We start from the raw sequence: 16,701 nt of genomic DNA on the forward strand, positions 1-16,701 counted from the left end.
GAGTCAGTGGCATAAACCAGTTCAGCACCAGGACAGTCTGATGGGTGTTTCAGGGTTTGTACTCTGTCTGTTGGTGTCTGGATGAGCATGTAGTTTGATATGCTGCGTTTTAATGTCCTGACAGCTGCCACTCAGTGCACTGGGCATGAAACGTAAAATCCATCTCCTCATCTGCCACCTGCATTGTTGACTGCGGTGCCTAGTGTGAGTTCTTGACAGGCTTGGAGATAGTCAGATGCTTCTCATTGGGAGGTCTGGCTTGTGCCATCATAGATGACTCTCCAGTCCAGAGGCTAGAGAGCAGGAGGGCACAGGTGGCAAACAGGACTGCAGGAAAAGTGATTGCAGGAGGTGATGGAAGGCGAGAAGCTGGCAGAAAGCGGGGCATTTCACATTAAGGTGGAGGTCACTTTTATTGGCAGTGTAACAATAAAAGCTGTTCAAAAAGGTTTGGTTTGCCAGAATGAGAGCCGCTGAACTCGTCTGTACAGAAACATGGCCGATGTGTTTAATGTAACAGCCAATGTCAAAACCAGTAGCCATGTTTCTGAAGATGATCAACATTAACTTTGTATTTTAGGGTAAATGTAATTTTGTACTTCAATTGAATCGTTTTTAAGTAAAATTTTAAACATTTAAAGAAAATTCATACCACAATGCAGACATGTAGTGTGGTTTATAGTATGTGATGGTGTATGTCTTTTTTTTCTCTCAGATTGGTCATCCTATCATTTTCGCGTTATCTCTTCCTAATGTATAACATCTAAGCAACATATACATTTTTTTTAAAAACAGCAAAAAATTGTACCCCGGGGGTTTCAGACAGCACGGAACGTGCTGTTAAAAATGTTTTTAAAAAGCTACCTATCTTTCTACTTATGCAATTCAGAAGGAGGCTGTAGCTCATCCCAGCTTTTATAGAAAAAGTCACCAGTCTATGACAGAGCTACCACAAAGAGACAGACAACCATTCACACTTAATTTCATAACTCTGGCTAATTTAGGGCCAGATTTATTGCGCCCACACGCTATTTTGTCCCTTTTAGTAAATCTGGCCCTTAGAATCACCAGTTACCCTTACCCCTGCATCTCATTGGGCTGTGGGTGAAAACTGGAGTACTCAGACAGAACCTATTATCTGTGAAAACATGCATACACACAGAAAGGCCCCAGCCAGCCAGGGGATTCACACCCATATTGATGTGAATGAGGTCAGCTGTGTAACGTGAAACATCTACTTTTATCTTCCATTTTGCCTCCATGCATACTGTCGGATGGGTGCTTGACATACTTTGGAGGTTTTAATGAAGAACTATTCTCCACGTGTCTGAACTCTACCAGAGGAATTATCAAAATCATGTTTCTTGTTTGAGTGGACCTGAAGAGATCTAACAAGTAACTCCTATAGCAGGTCTGCTGAGTTCAAAACCAGTGTCTGTGGAAGCTGTAGCCTCACTCACATTTTCCATTTTTTCTTTTACACTTGTCACCTCTCTCTTTGTTGATCTTTCCAATTACATATATGTTGCCAAAACCTGATGTATGGCTCTTAGTGCTGCTTCAGTCCTTTATCTTCATGGTCAGGTATGTTCTGAACATACTGAAGAAGAATGAGTAACCTCTGCTTCAGTTTCTGCTGTCAGCTCTGTCCTGGTTGTTTTTATCTCGTCTTTTCTTTGCTAATAAATGTTGAAACATGTCACATCAATAAAAGGAAAAAGTGAAAATGACGTGTGGAAGCTTCTTATCATTGCTTTTTGTCGTTTTGACACCAGCTTATGTTACACTGTGTACCTGACGTGCTCAGCCCACAGTTCTTGTCATTTCCCCCCCTCTGTCTCTCGCCTTCTCACCTCAGCTCTCGCTCTGCTTCTTCTCTCTGTATTTAAATCCTCCCATCTCTTGTTGTCTCGTCTCTTCTGCCTTCTATCCTTTTATCACGATGATTTTAATGCTCGTTATTTAGAGGTTAAATGAAATTAAATTTTGTTCTGCCTATCTCGTTTCCATTTTGATATTACCCCATCATTCTTTCCTCTTCCTCAGTTTCATTTTATGGTTTTGGCTGTACCTGAAGTCCTTTTCTGTTTTTAATTAATTGGTTTGGCTGTCGGCAGTAATTTCTGCTAAACATGCATTTCATTTTTAAAGCAGAACAGGGTGAAACGAAGGCCAGAGTGGTCGTGCTTCTGTGTTTCTTTGTGAAAATGAAAATGAATTTTAAACTAGCATCGTACATTCAAATTTTAAACTGCAAATCAGATAAAGCAAGCATTTTGGTGACCAGGAACACCTTGGGCTTTGGGAACTCTCTTGTGGTCTTTTCATATGTTTTGTACTTTTTCTACACTTTCTCACACTCTGTTCTGCACAGAGGCTGTTCTGCATATTTACAATCATGAGGGGAAGCTGTTCGCCATAATCACTGTTTCCTATCACTTAAATTAGCATCACTAGCATTTTTTTTTAATTTTACTGAAACAACTGTGAGTTTCTCTGCAGTTATTCTTTTAGTTATTCTTACATTTTTGCCTTGTTCACATTTTAGCAGCTTCTGTCTTTAGATTTCTAAGATTAAAGCTACTGTTAGTTGTTATCTATTAAAAACAGACTTCTACAGGAATATTGGCTCATAAAGCTGAAATACAGATGAACCTATGTCATGGCGAGTCATTCATCTGTGCACAATTTACAACAATCACTCCTCCTCTTAGTCAAATTTTAGTGAAACTTGCAAACAATCATCATTTAATAGGCCTTCCCCCAAACTGTACTCTAGGTCAAAACCAAGGTTTATTCTTTAATTTTATCTTTGAATTTTAATGGATCATGAGCTGAATGTGCTACCATATCACTGACACTTATTAAAAATTGTTAACTTTTAATATATCATTACTGATGGCTTATATAAACTGATGGGTCATAGACCTTTTTTTTTTTTTTTAATTTTACGATAAAGAAAGTAAAATAAAGAAAAATATTTAAACTTACCTTAAAAACCTGTGGTTCTTTTAAAAAAAATTGCTCGGAATTTAGTGGCATCCCAAATGAAATTCCATTGTGGATACAAATTTTGGTGACTGTTAAGTTACATACGGGCAGCGTGCATTGAACGTTACATGTGAAACAAACTGAGAACATAACATTCCATTGGCAGGTGAATAATTTGAATTATATAGATACATAAAAAAATCAAAAGAATTGAGATTTACAAAAAATATAGATATCACTGCATGTGTGACAATGTTTACTCAGACTGGTCCACCCGTTATGGAGGAAATGGTACATACAGTCAGATATATTCATATGTACACTATTATTATAGTAAGATATTTGTGCTTTTTAAATACAACCTTTCAAAAAATACAAGTTGTTAACATAGTGTAGAAAACAATATGAGTCAGTACTGCACAGTACTGGTTTGTACTGTAGATTATATTAGTGCTAGTCTCACTGAGAATAAATGGTGTGATTTAAGTTGACCTAATAATAATGCATCCACCCCGGCTCATGGCTATTTCTTCTGGCATCAAAGTCTCTGTGCCGTTATTCTGACCATTGTTCTTTCTTTTAAGTGGCTTCTTTCTCCGTAGATGCGCACGCACGCACGCACGCACGCATGCACGCATGCAGCCAGCACTACAGCAGTCTCAAACTTAATGCTAGGCTGAAACCCAGACACGGAGGAGGTGCTAACAACAGCGCTGCCAAGATTTGTGTCTCGTCTACATGTGTGCATCCTGCATTTGTGTGTGTGTGTGTGTGAGATGGAGTGTATCTGATTGGGATGGATGAAGGGAAGTATGGCTTCCCACAGATGCAGGCTGTCTGTCTGATATAGCATCTGTTTGTCTGTCTGTTCTGTGTTTCGGTGTGTGTTTAATGCTAATAACCCCTGAAAAGTGTGTTTAATTTTTCCAAACAGTTTATCTCCTACACTTGAGAGAAAAATGAAAAATTTGCTGTACTTACTGAATGAACTGAACTTACTTATTTATTGAATTTAGACCATATAATATAATTTATATAGTACGTATAGCAGAGGTGGGCAACGCCAGGCCTCGAGGGCCGGTGTCCTGCAGGTTTTAGATGTGTCCTTGATCCAACACAGCTGATTTAAATGGCTAAATTACCTCCTCAACATGTCTTGAAGTTCTCCAGAAGCCTGGTAATGAACTAATCATTTGATTCAGGTGTGTTCACCCAGGTTTATATCTAAAACCTGCAGGACGCCGGCCCTCAAGGCCTGGAGTTGCCCACCCCTGACATATAGTATAAATAATAAATAAAATGTGTAATAAAAAAAATAAAATACTTTGGATGCTTAATCAGCATCCACACTAATAACCAAAAATAAAGATAAATATTTTTTATGGGATTTTTAGATATTCCAGGATCATTGGTGTTGATCTGACACAGTAGTCTTTTTTCAGCCCAGATAGAAGAGCAGCAGGGAGGTCCAGCACTGACAGGTGATGAGGCCTGGTGTTCCAGTTCATCTCAGAGGTGTTAGATGAGGTTGAGCTTGGGGCTCTGCACAGTCAAATTTGTTCCATGCCAAGCTTTCAAAAAATTCTACGCTTGTGCAAGTAGCAACAGGAAAGGGAAGTTCAGAACAGCATCTAAAATATTTTGGGAAGTGTGAGGCTTTTCTTTATTCCTGCGTGTAAAATGAGATAATCAATTTGTTATGCAAATCAGGATGTTCTTAGTGAAGCATAAATACTGAGGGTGGCTTTCTCTGACACAAAAAAGGCGATGGCAGTCGGTCTTTTGCAAATTTCTGTTTGTGCATGTTTTGGCTTTTCTTCAAAACAAAGGATTGGCTTGGTTTTGGTCCTAAGTTTGGGATTGTCACTGATTAGGATTAAACCATTGCAGCAAATTTTGTTCAGATAAGTTCTGAACCTTGGAGTAGAGCCACAGTAAAATTTTTGTCTGTAACCTTTGAAAGGTTTACCTCTAGGTTACAACTTTGACATTTCTGGACCTCCTGAAACGGAGAGTTTTGGAAACATCGTTTACTCTGTTCACTCCGTTCTAGTTTGTAAAACTCTGGAAACGGAGACCTGCAAAGCTCACACATATTTTGTGATTTCATTCTTATGTGTCTCTAGTGATGGATCATGCACCTGGTACCAGTATACTTCTTTGCAGTCTGTGTTTTTCACCCCCATGACCACCTTGCACTCAAGCTAGTTTCTGCCACACTTCTATCTTATTGTAAATCCAAGCAAAGACACTTTTACGCTTACTGTTTACCATTGCAAACAACCAACCTTCTGGTTGCTAGTTATACCCCACACACATGCCCAGCGCATGATAGAATGTGAATGTGACGTGTTTACAGCCCTGGTGGTTTAAAGCTTACCTGAAATAGACGGGACATGTGTTCAGGGTAGCCTTAGAGTCTGTCTAGCTGTTTTCAGTCTTCCAGGCAACTAATTATGCAAGTAATTAGTAGATTAATTACTTTAGAAAAATGTTTAACAAAAATGGAGGAAAAACAGAGCAAAATGTCCTGCAGTCTAAACCCCAAAGAATTTAGTTTACAATTGTGTATTTAAAAAAACAAAACAAAAAACAAAACAGAATATTTTCACATATCTGAGGAGCCAGAACAAGCTTTTAGTATTTCTGCTGATAAATGAGTATGAAACAGCTGTTTATCATCATAGAAGACAAACTTTTTATAACAAAGGGCCATTTAAAAGGTCAGACCGAAGGCCTGTCCGTACACTTCTGGAAATACTGTGTGTCTGTCAGGGCTTTTCCTTCCCTACCCATGTTTAGATATCCATCCCAGGGGCTTTCACGGCTTATTTTTTTCTCTCCTTGTTAATAATCTTGCTGCTTCCTGTACCCTCACCCTTCTCTTCCTAATCACTTGTGTCTCCTTGGGATTGCGACAGAATCTCAGGATGCCTGTCACTCATACACACACACACTCACACGCTAACTTTACCCAGCGGCACAGCCCATAATGAACTCGCTTCATTTCAAGCTGCTGTGCAGTTGTGGATGAAATAAGAACCCTGATGTGCTCATCAGAGTTTCAGGGCTGCGGAAGACTTCTCTGCTTCTCCATTCATGCTTCCTCCCTCTTTGCTCTGCTGTCACTGGCCTACATACATGTGTCAGTATATCACACACACACACGCACTTTATTTTTTTACTGCTGTCTCTTCCAATCACACCACATATATCCCTCTTCTTTCTCCTTGTCTCATCTCTACTGTCATGTCTATTGCCTGTGCCTTCAATGTTTTCATCACCTTCTTTTGTTTCTTTCTGTCCTCCCCCCTCACTGCTCTGTTCTGTGAGACATTATCAGAGATGACAGTTTTGGTGTTTTCTGCCCCGTTGCATCTACTTTTGCAGTAACAGCTCTGGCCATCACTCTATACAGTTTAACTTTAATAGTTTGTCATGTAGAGAGCTGCATTAAAGGCACTGGAGAAGAAAATAAAATCAGAAGGTTTTTTATGGGGTCACCTGTGGCTCAGGAAATAAGCTGAGTCATCTACTAATCAAAATTTTGATCCCTGGCTCCTTCGCTGTGCATATCTAAGGATCTTTGGGTAACATACCTAAACCCAGGTTGCCCCTGATGCATCTGTCAGCCTTACACTTTTCATAGCAAGAAGGTCCTAGGTTTGAACCCACTGGCCTGCTGGGGCAGTTCTGTGTGGAGCTTGCATGTTCTCCCAGTGCCTGCATATGTTCTCTCTGGTGCGTGTTAGGTTAACTTGTGAATGTCAGCTTGAATGGCTGTCGCTGTGTTGGCCCTGCAATGATGATGATCGAGCAACAATCAAAACGTGGCCTTCAAGTTAAGAAAACTTTGACCTTATTTATTAATTATCCCTGGCGTACATAATGTTGCATTGATATCCACTCTGTTGATGGTGTGGGGATTTTTTAACAGAGCAGTGAGAGGACTTAAATGTAAATCTGACCCTTGTCTGCTTATTTTGGAGGTAAAACTGCTGGCAGGTTGTTTAAAGGCAGTGTCACTTTAACGTTTCATCTCAAAGAGCTTTCAGTTGCTTCTGAACACTTGTGATTTGAATTGGAAAGCTTAGGTAACGGGCTGTACAGTACTAACAAGCGGCACTGATGTAACACTACTTTATTTTTTAGATAAATGGTGAATGTCTCTTTCTTTGCCTTAAGGCTCTGTGCTTTTAATACATTGTTCTGAGAAACATTTTACCGTGTCATTGCTCACTCGCTGCTCTCTCTTCTCGTCTGTCTCTGCAGCTCTCACCAACTGACAAGAGTTTGGAGTTTGACAGAGACTTTCGCATCAGGCACTATGCAGGAGATGTGGTGTAAGTATCTAAGACTTTTATTTATTCAGGAAAAGCTTTTACTGATGATTCATCCTCTTTTCCACAGCTTTACATATTCATGCCTCAGAGCTGGCGACTCAAACCACAGCCTTGCACTCTGGCCCACTTCAGGAGCAGATGGAGGTTTTGGTTCTTAAAAGAATCTGAATAGTTTTCAGGGCAATAAATCACACTTTACAGTTGAATTTTAACCAAATTGTTGTTTCGTAACCCGTGTTCTTTTTTTCTTTTCAGCAGTTAGCTTTCTGTAGGGATCCAGTATTAATTTGACCCCTTATCTTATATATAATTTGGCTTTTGTTCACACCTTGAATATTAGTGCTAACAGCCACAACCAGATTATTTATGTGCAGTTGGTCACTGTGCCGTTAACTTGATGTCTCTCCAGTTAACTTAATTTTAAAAACACATTTACATTATTTTCACTTACTGTTTTCCAGATATAATAGTCATGCTTTAAAAAATATAAAACTCCCTCTAAACCAGCCCCCAAATCTTTTTATCTAGTCCACCTCAACATTTACACCATCTGCTACTGATGTTAAAGAATTGGCTCTCAGTGCCCAAATACCCCGTTTGACTGATTCATACTGAAAGCGTCAAAGACATCCTGAGTAAAAATGAAGATTAATCTTAATTTTTAATCCCACAACTGTTTATAACTTACATAGTTCACATTCTGTATAACTGTATATCTCAGATTTCTGTATAGTTTTTATTTCATATTTATATCCTGTTCATAGCCTGTACATAGCTTGTACTCACTACAGCCTGTACATACTTATAGTTATAGAATATTCATAACATACTTCACACTGTGTACATTATAACATACCATAATAGACCCATTTCTGTAATATACTTACACATCTCTATTATTGCTAATTTATATTGTAATATATCTATATCACGACTAAAGCACTTTCTGGATGGATGCAAACTGCATTTCGTTGCCCTGTACCTGTGACATGTGCAATGACAATAAAGTTGAATTCTATTCTATTCTATCAGAATGATCAATTTATAGTTTTATCCACAGGGAATTGGATTGGAAAGGCAGTGATGTGCCAAGTCACTGGTGAAAACTGTCATTATAGTCAATCACTCTGCCCATTCCAGTTGTGTAAGAGGACTGGTGGACAGATTCAAACATTTAAATGACATCCTAATTACATGATGTCTCACAAAAAAAATATAGCACCATTTCCCAGTCCCAAATCCCAGAGTACTTACTTGGATGCCATTCAAATTAATAAACCACACAGGCTAAGCTTCCCAAAAAGTGCTCTCAGGGAAGCATGTTGAGCCCATTTGTGAAGGCTAAGTGTCTGCCACCCAGGGGGATGACTGAGGCAGAGGAGCAGGTTCGACAGGCGGCCTTGATTGGTCCCTGATCGTCTTACACCAGACAGGAGGCAGAGTAATATTTATAGTAGCTGCATCAGTAACAGCATGCATTTACTTAAAATTATTTATTATTGTTTGTTAGACTCATGTCACAGTGCAGCTCTGTGGTTGAGCAGAATTAAGTAAACAATTTTTAAACTGTTTGTTAGATTCAGGAAACTGTCACAGTTTTTATGCAGTTTAGGCTAAGGATGTGTTCTGTAATGCAATCACATAACGCCCAGAAGTTCCATTTGTGCCTTTTTATATGAGATAAATACAACCAAAGAAGACCCTACAGACATTAAGAATAAAAATAATATTTCGAAAAACCAAGGCATACCTATGTACACATACGTGATATCACCTGATTTGTTTGACAGAGTGATACAAGGTATAAAAGATCTCTGAGGATGAGAAATTGTGGTGCCCTGAACCTTTGCCCTTTCCCACCAGTTAAGACTGTGCCAAACTGTGTTGTTGCTGACGTGCAATTTTATTGAATTTGCTCTTATTAACTACAGACAGTAAAAATTCCAGCCAATAAAGCAAAACAGAAGGAGAGTACATTCCACATGTGAATAGAAGAAAAGAGCCAGTGTGCATCTATCAAAGACATCACATGTCTTTGATAGATGACATGCATTTATCTTTGGCTCTCTTCCACAGCGTGTCTTTGTCCTGTCTTCCTCCCCTCACCACCAACCAGTCACGGCTCTTGGCTCCCCCTGCCTGAGCCTGATATTGCCGGATGTTTCTTTCTCTTAAAAGGGAGTTTTTCCTTCCCAATGTCGCCAAGAGCTTGCTCAAAGTTGTCTGATTGTTGGAGTTTTCTATTATTACCTTAAAATATAAAGTGGCAAATGTTGTTGGGATTTAGTGCTATATAAATACAACTGAACTGAATCAAACTGTTGCAGCTTTCACATGAGATCCAATTGCTGTAATCCTTTCTTGTAATTGACACTTATGTTTGAATCCTATGACAGATTTTCCTTGATCGCTGTCCCTAAATATTTGTATTCATTTACAACCTCAGTGCTGTCACCACTAACAGCTAACTGTTGGTGTGTCTTCCCACAAGCTTTTAAAATGATTAAAAAAAGGTTCATTCATTTTCTTGTTGATTAACTAAAAAAAACTAGCATGACACCAAGTGGATTTCAATATTAGCCGCACAGTTTTCACATGAAAATTATTGTCATTTGAAAAACAACAATACAATTTCACCAACCACTTTAAAACACTGGACAGAAATTACTGGGATAACTGGATTAGGTAAAGTGTTCCAGCTGCTGTCAGTGTGCTGATCCTACAGTGTCCGTTATTATTGACGATTAGTGTATAAAAGCCCACCTGCTCACTCTTCTCAGATTAACACCCCACTACAGTCCTGCTGTGGCAAGAAGAACAAGCTTACCTTCCACTTGTGCTTCAGGGTGTACTCACACTTGCCCTCACCTGATGCTGAAGTTAAAATTCACGTGACATTCACTCCCTGCACCTGATGTTAAAGCTGCGCTTCCACACCTTAGACTGCAGCTGGAGGCCACATTGTGGTCTCCCTGTTTAACTGATGCTGTCTAAACCATCCATCCATCCATCCATCCATCCATCCATCCATCCATCCATCCATCCATCCATCCATCCATCCATCCATCCATCCATCCATCCATCCATCCATCCATCCATCCATCCATCCATCCTTCCTTCCTTCCTTCCTTCCTTCCTTCCTTCCTTCCTTCCTTCCTTCCTTCCTTCCTTCCTTCCTTCCTTCCTTCCTTCCTTCCTTCCTTATCTGGGTTGGCTCATGGGGGTAACAGTCCAGGCACATAAGCCCCTCCCTCTTCTTAGCCACCTCTTCCAGCTTATCCAGTAGGACCCTGAGCTGTTCTCAAACCAGTGTCTCCATCATTTCCTGGGTTACCCTTGGTCTTACCCAGAACCCCTCGTCCAGAAAGCAACCAAGAGGCATCATAGTCAGATACCTAAACCACACCACCTGGATCCTGTCAATGTGGAGGAATATCAGTAATATCAGTTCTCAGAGCTCATGGACATAGGTAGAAATGTACAATGACGGGTAAATCGACAGCTTTGCTTTCGCAGTCAGCTCTCTTTTCAACACAACAGAGGACTATCTGTCAGTCTTCTCAAGGTCAAGGTCAAAGTCAAATTTATTTATATAGCACATTTCAAGACAGACGATGCTGCACAAAGTGCTTAACAATATAAAAATGCCATTAAAAAGAAACAATGTAAAACAATAGTAACAATATAAAACAATGATAGGAAAATAAAAGAATTAAAACAATAACTAAGACTATTAAATAAGACCAAAATGCTTGGGTCATAGTGTGTTTAAAAATGTGTCTTTAGTAGTGATTTAAATAGATAAAGTGTTTGTGCAGATCTAATATTTAGGGGAAAACTGTTCCAAAGTCTGGGCCCTGCCACAGAGAAGGCTCTATCGCCACGAGAGTTGAGATTAGTCCGTGGGATGGATAGCATTAATTTTGAGCTAGGCCTCATGGTTTTTCCTGGAGCATAAACAGAAAGGAGCTCAGACAGGTAAGAAGGGGCTCAGGCGTTAAGTGGCTTAAAAACAAAAAGTAAAAGTTTAAATTGGATCCTGTAGGAGACAGGAAGCCAGTGTAGAGAAGCTAAAACTGGGGTTATATGCTCTCTCCGTTTGGTACCAGTTAGCAGGCCAGCAGCTGCATTTTGGACCATCTGAAGACGATGAATGGAGGCCTGGTCGAGACCAAAATACTGCTACTCTCTACCACAACCCGGCTGTAGTGTTGTTTTACCAAATGTGTTGATGCCGCTCAGTTGCACTGACTGGAATTTGCTGTATTAACTGAAGCAAATGTCTTTGAAAACTGTGTGTGGAAGATCTGCAAGGATTTAAAAATGCAGAAATAAAAATTCACCTATGCATTTGTGGCTTGTTTTTGTTGTTGACAATGTGAGCGACAGCTGCGTTGTGAGTCCTGGGGGATATTTTTTACAGCCTCTTTGGAGAGCAGTGTGCATAAAATGTGTAGCCTGTGTCCACACATGCATTTACCTCTGTCTGTATTTCTACAGGTACTCAGTGGTGGGTTTTATTGATAAGAACAAAGACACTCTGTTCCAGGATTTCAAGAGACTGCTGTACAACAGGTAACACAACACACAGTAATACACACTGCTTCAATTTTCAATCACCTCCACACACACTCTTCAAAGTGTCTCTTTCACTTTCTAGCACGCTGATTACAGCTCTCTGAAAAGAAGGCCTAGTACAATGAATCCTCTCCCAGCTTGCTCTTATCCTCCTCTTCTTCACCAGTCCTCTTCAGTTTTTTTTTTCTCCTGAATATTAATGTGATCAACTAATTCCTTACCTGTCTAATGTATGTTCATGGCATTCTTAACACAAATCACAATCATGACATTTTTGAAAGCAGATCGGTTAATTTTGGCTGGAAGAGTATGTGCTATGCTGAGCTACATATGCTATGGTGTTGTAGCCATATGGAGCTGTTATCCTTATGAGAATGCCCCCAATATGCATCCAGGCTGGGGTCAAGCATTGCTGGAGGCATTATAATTTCATGCTGTCTGTCTGTACTTCACTTGAATGTGATATTTCCTAAACAGAAACGGCAGTTCTTGGATTCAAGGGTGAATTGATTGGATTTAAGTGATCAAAGGTGAAGGTCATCCTGAAGGCTGAAGACAAAAAGATGTTTTCGGCCATGACCCAAGAATTCAGATGCTAATTATGACAAAAATTCACACAAATTAGAGAAGATGATGATGTGATGTCCCTTTTTTTTCCTCCAGAACGTCAACATTTTACTTCACTGTGACAATAGTTGGTTGTGTCCTATTACAACAACTCAGGGACAACTCAGTCTTCTATAATTGTATTATATCAGTCTTAACAGATATGGATATAAATTTGAACATGACCGACTGGTCATAAATCTAGTTTTGTTTGTCATGCATATGGACGCGGATGCACAAGAATCCAGGTGGTGCAGTGTGCAGTCTTGACTAGATAGGTCTCATTAAATGTCATGTTTGGATTTGATAAAATAAAGTTGTTGAAATGTTACACATATGTCACATTTAACATGGACAAATATTAAATCCTGCTGCTTCTCTTTTTGCTCAGTAGTCTTGTAAATGTTGATCTTCTCTCTTTACTTTTTCTCTGTCCAGTTCCAACCCAGTACTTAAGGCCATGTGGCCTGAGGGCAAACTGAGGATCACAGAGGTCACCAAGCGACCGCTGACGGCTGCAACACTCTTCAAAAATTCTATGATCTCATTGGTGGAGAACCTCGCCTCCAAGGTGAACCTTTTCATAAGTGCTGCATCAGATAATATTCATATTGAGCCAGTGGATTATAACCCCATATGTGTTCCTAAGAAGGAATTAAAGTGAAGAGAAAGATTCTGACTACAAATCCTGTTAAATGACACGACCTCTGTACACTTGCTGATATGCAATACTGCAAGTTTTATTTTTTGAACTGTTCAACCTTACTTTACATATTACTCTCAAGTACATGAAGTAAATGACCAGACTTAAAGAAAATGTTCATGTTTAGGGGCAAGTAAAAATGATTGTATTAAAGGAATGATCTTCATCAGAGATGCTAAATATTAATAAAAACTAATTGCCCAAACTACTCCCTGTTATCTTCCTGATATGGTTTAATTTGGAAGAAATTATTGTGCAAAACTGTGTTTTGTTTGTCAGTAGTATATCTGAAAGTTATGCAAAAGATGACATAAAAGACAGTCTGAATGTTACAGGCATTAGTTTTATTCCCTACATGCAAATACCTGGCAAAACACCTGAAAAATATGAATAATATCTAACAGCATTCATGAGGTGAAGCCTTAATGTGCGAGACCAACTTCCCAGCTCCCCTGTATTTGCTGTTTCTGCTGTCCGGGCGAATACACACCTGTTATAGAAGAGCATATAGTTGCTGTATATCACCACTACAGTAGAAAACATTGGCTGGTGTATAAATCCACCTTGTGTTGCTCTGTATAGGAACCCTACTACGTTCGCTGCATCAAGCCCAACGATGTCAAGTCCCCTCTGCTCTTTGAGCATGAGCGCTGCCGCCATCAGGTGGAATACCTCGGGCTGCTGGAGAACGTCAGAGTGCGTCGCGCTGGATTCGCCAACAGACAGACGTACCCTCGCTTCCTACAAAGGTTCGCCAAAACACAGTCTTTCAAAGCACCTCTGCCCTATGATTAAATGGTAAATGGCCTGTATTTATATAGCGCTTTACTAGTCCCTAAGGACCCCAAAGCGCTTTACACATCCAGTCATCCACCCATTCACACACACATTCACACACTGGTGATGGCAAGCTACATTGTAGCGAGAGGCGAGATTATGATTAAGGATGTTTGAGTGAATTATATATGGACACTTTGAATGGCTTTACTTTCCACTTACAAGGCTGAAACCACCTATGTCGATTGATCCTTCATTTATGTTTTTGATTCATCTTTTTGCCTATAAAATGTTAGGTGCCATTTTTTACTGTTTTCTATCTATCACACGAGCCCATCACAAACTGTGTGGAAAAACACAGCAATTTGTTGCACATGAGAAGTTGAAATTGCCAATATTTGGAGAGGGAGAGCACCCCTCAATCATCCGTCCTGACCATGTCCACGGGACATCAAATATTCAGTGCTGGGAAACACTTAACCTTACCAACACTGCATCCCAAATTATTTACAACTTGTATGCATAAGAAGGAATCAAAACCATCACAGTATTTCCAAGTCTGTGTCGCACATTTACACAGCATCAATAAGAAAACAATCAAATGTGACAAATTTCATACAATATTTTAAAATAAACACACAGATGAATATAAATTTTAGGCTTTTGAAGCATGAGTATTGTCCAAGTAGAAGAAAAATAACCTACTTTCAATTACTTATTTATTCACAAGGGGTCGCCACAGCGGGTAGCTCCGCATATTTGATTAGGCCAATGTTTTTTTACAAATCTAAAACTGGTTGGATTCCTGATTCTTTTAGTCCCCAAGAGGCTGAGTGTGAATGCAGCAAATCATGCTTTCCAACAGCAGCACATGTCAACAAAGCATTAGAACAACAACAGACCAAATCATTTAATTAAAGATCAAGTGGTCCTGATCTAATTGCACCTTGAAGTTTTTTTTCCTCAGTGAGCAGTAAATTAATTTGGTTCAGTCAATTAAGCCAGACCATTGAGAAAAATGACCACAATTATGAATCATAGTTTGATGTATTTTTCATGCTAGATGAAAGTATGGTAGATTGAAGGTTTGTGGTGCACGGTTCATTTTTTAAAATGTTTTCTTGTCAGATTAGCTTTAAAATGTTTGTGCAATAAGAGACTGAGCTTCCCTCATCTGAAACACTCTGTATTAAAATGTTATTGAACCCCTGAAGCTGTGCATCGATCAGGCATCAAGGATATTGCACAAAAAGTCTTGACTGTGGGGTGTAAATATTGTGTTGTGTAACCTAATCAGCTTGCATCTAATCCAATCAACTAATCAGCTGCATCTCTGGCAGCTATTCTAAAATAATCCCTTCAGTGTCTTCTTTTTTAAACAGTAATTTAGCGTAATGTTTTGTCCTTTTGATTAAAAGCATTTCTAAAACACCCACATTTGATTATAATTACTGAAGAGGGATGCTGATAGGGCATCTTAATTTGTTGAAGAATTACCCAGTTTTAATGTGGCACAATAACAAACAAACAGCAAGTACTAGTCAGTGACTTGTGTTAAAAACTCATGGTTTATTCATAGGCAAAAGCTTCGACATGTTGCAAACCTGTTTACATTCTAATTAGTTCTAAATTGCTTGCAACTGGAGGTGCAATAATTGGCCTCTGAGGCTTAAATCGATACAGGAATTTAATCAAGAAATTTAACATATTTGTCCAAGTTGAACATCGTTTTTGATCAAGAAACATGAAACAAAAGTTATTAGCAAGAAAAAAAACATAATGTTACCATAATTATTATAAATAATAAAATAATATTGCAAGTTGTAGTTAAAAGATTGAATTTAAAGACTTAGTACATTCCAGTACATTTAGTGGATTCAAACAGAGCTTTACGAAACTAATTAGCTACTGCTACATGTAAGGCAGAATAGAAAATCACCTTAGCTGATTCTGACATAAACTTGCTGCTTCCACTAATAATAATCATCCAATAACAGTAAATTAAGAATCCTGCATACCTTTACTTTTATCCTTCAAGTGTATTTTGTTCTCTGTGGTTATTTTAACACAGACACAGACACCTGGGGAGTTTCAGAGAGACACCATTTAGTCTGCAAGGCAGGGGTCTTTATTTTTAAATGTAATTGGATTCTCTGTGCACTACCTGTGTCTGACTTCCTGCCTTCTTTGTCACGGTGCTGCAGTGCATTGTTTTGTTGGTGCAGTCCATCGTGATGCCCCCAGTGGGATTCGGGTAACTCACAAGAGCTCGTTTAGTTCTTGTTTGTTCTGTGGACTCTGTGCTGCTGTTAACTATCCTGTGACAGGCGGGTAGTATAGGCTGTATACAGCAAAGTATATATAGTATGACGTATGCATGCACTGCAAGTAGTAATGTATAGTGCATTTCTTTCACCCGTTGACCAACACATCTGCTAAAATTGGCTGTTTTGTATCTAGAGCTGAAATGTAGCATGTTTTTGAAAATAGGCTGCAAAACCAGCTGATTCTGGCTTTTCATGTGTCCTGTTCTTTTAATCTGTTTGTATTTCGACAAAAAAGAGATATACAGAGACATTACTTGGGGTCTTAGAACTTATCAGCATATTAACAATGGGCATATTAACATTTCACTGGATACTAAATTAATAATAAAAATCTGCCATCAAAGAGATCCATAATCTCGACAGTTGAAAGTCTTGC

The 16,701-nt window shown here is 39.1% G+C and overlaps 1 protein-coding gene across 2 annotated transcripts in view; it reads left to right on the forward strand.

The window, feature by feature from the left end:
- The window catches only part of myo1d (myosin 1D), a 113,520-nt gene that overhangs the window by 36,266 nt on the left and 60,553 nt on the right, over positions 1-16,701 (forward strand). The window contains exons 12-15 of one of the 2 annotated variants that reach the window (XM_031759343.2): positions 7,264-7,334; positions 11,835-11,909; positions 12,957-13,089; positions 13,804-13,970. In XM_031759343.2, coding sequence (XP_031615203.1) covers positions 7,264-7,334; positions 11,835-11,909; positions 12,957-13,089; positions 13,804-13,970 — 446 coding nt within the window. Of the gene's footprint in view, positions 1-7,263; positions 7,335-7,401; positions 7,731-11,834; positions 11,910-12,956; positions 13,090-13,803; positions 13,971-16,701 lie in introns of those variants that run through there. The other variant, XM_031759345.2, reaches the window with a different exon arrangement.

This window comes from Oreochromis aureus, linkage group 8, assembly GCF_013358895.1.
Source record: "Oreochromis aureus strain Israel breed Guangdong linkage group 8, ZZ_aureus, whole genome shotgun sequence".
NCBI lineage: Eukaryota > Metazoa > Chordata > Actinopteri > Cichliformes > Cichlidae > Oreochromis > Oreochromis aureus.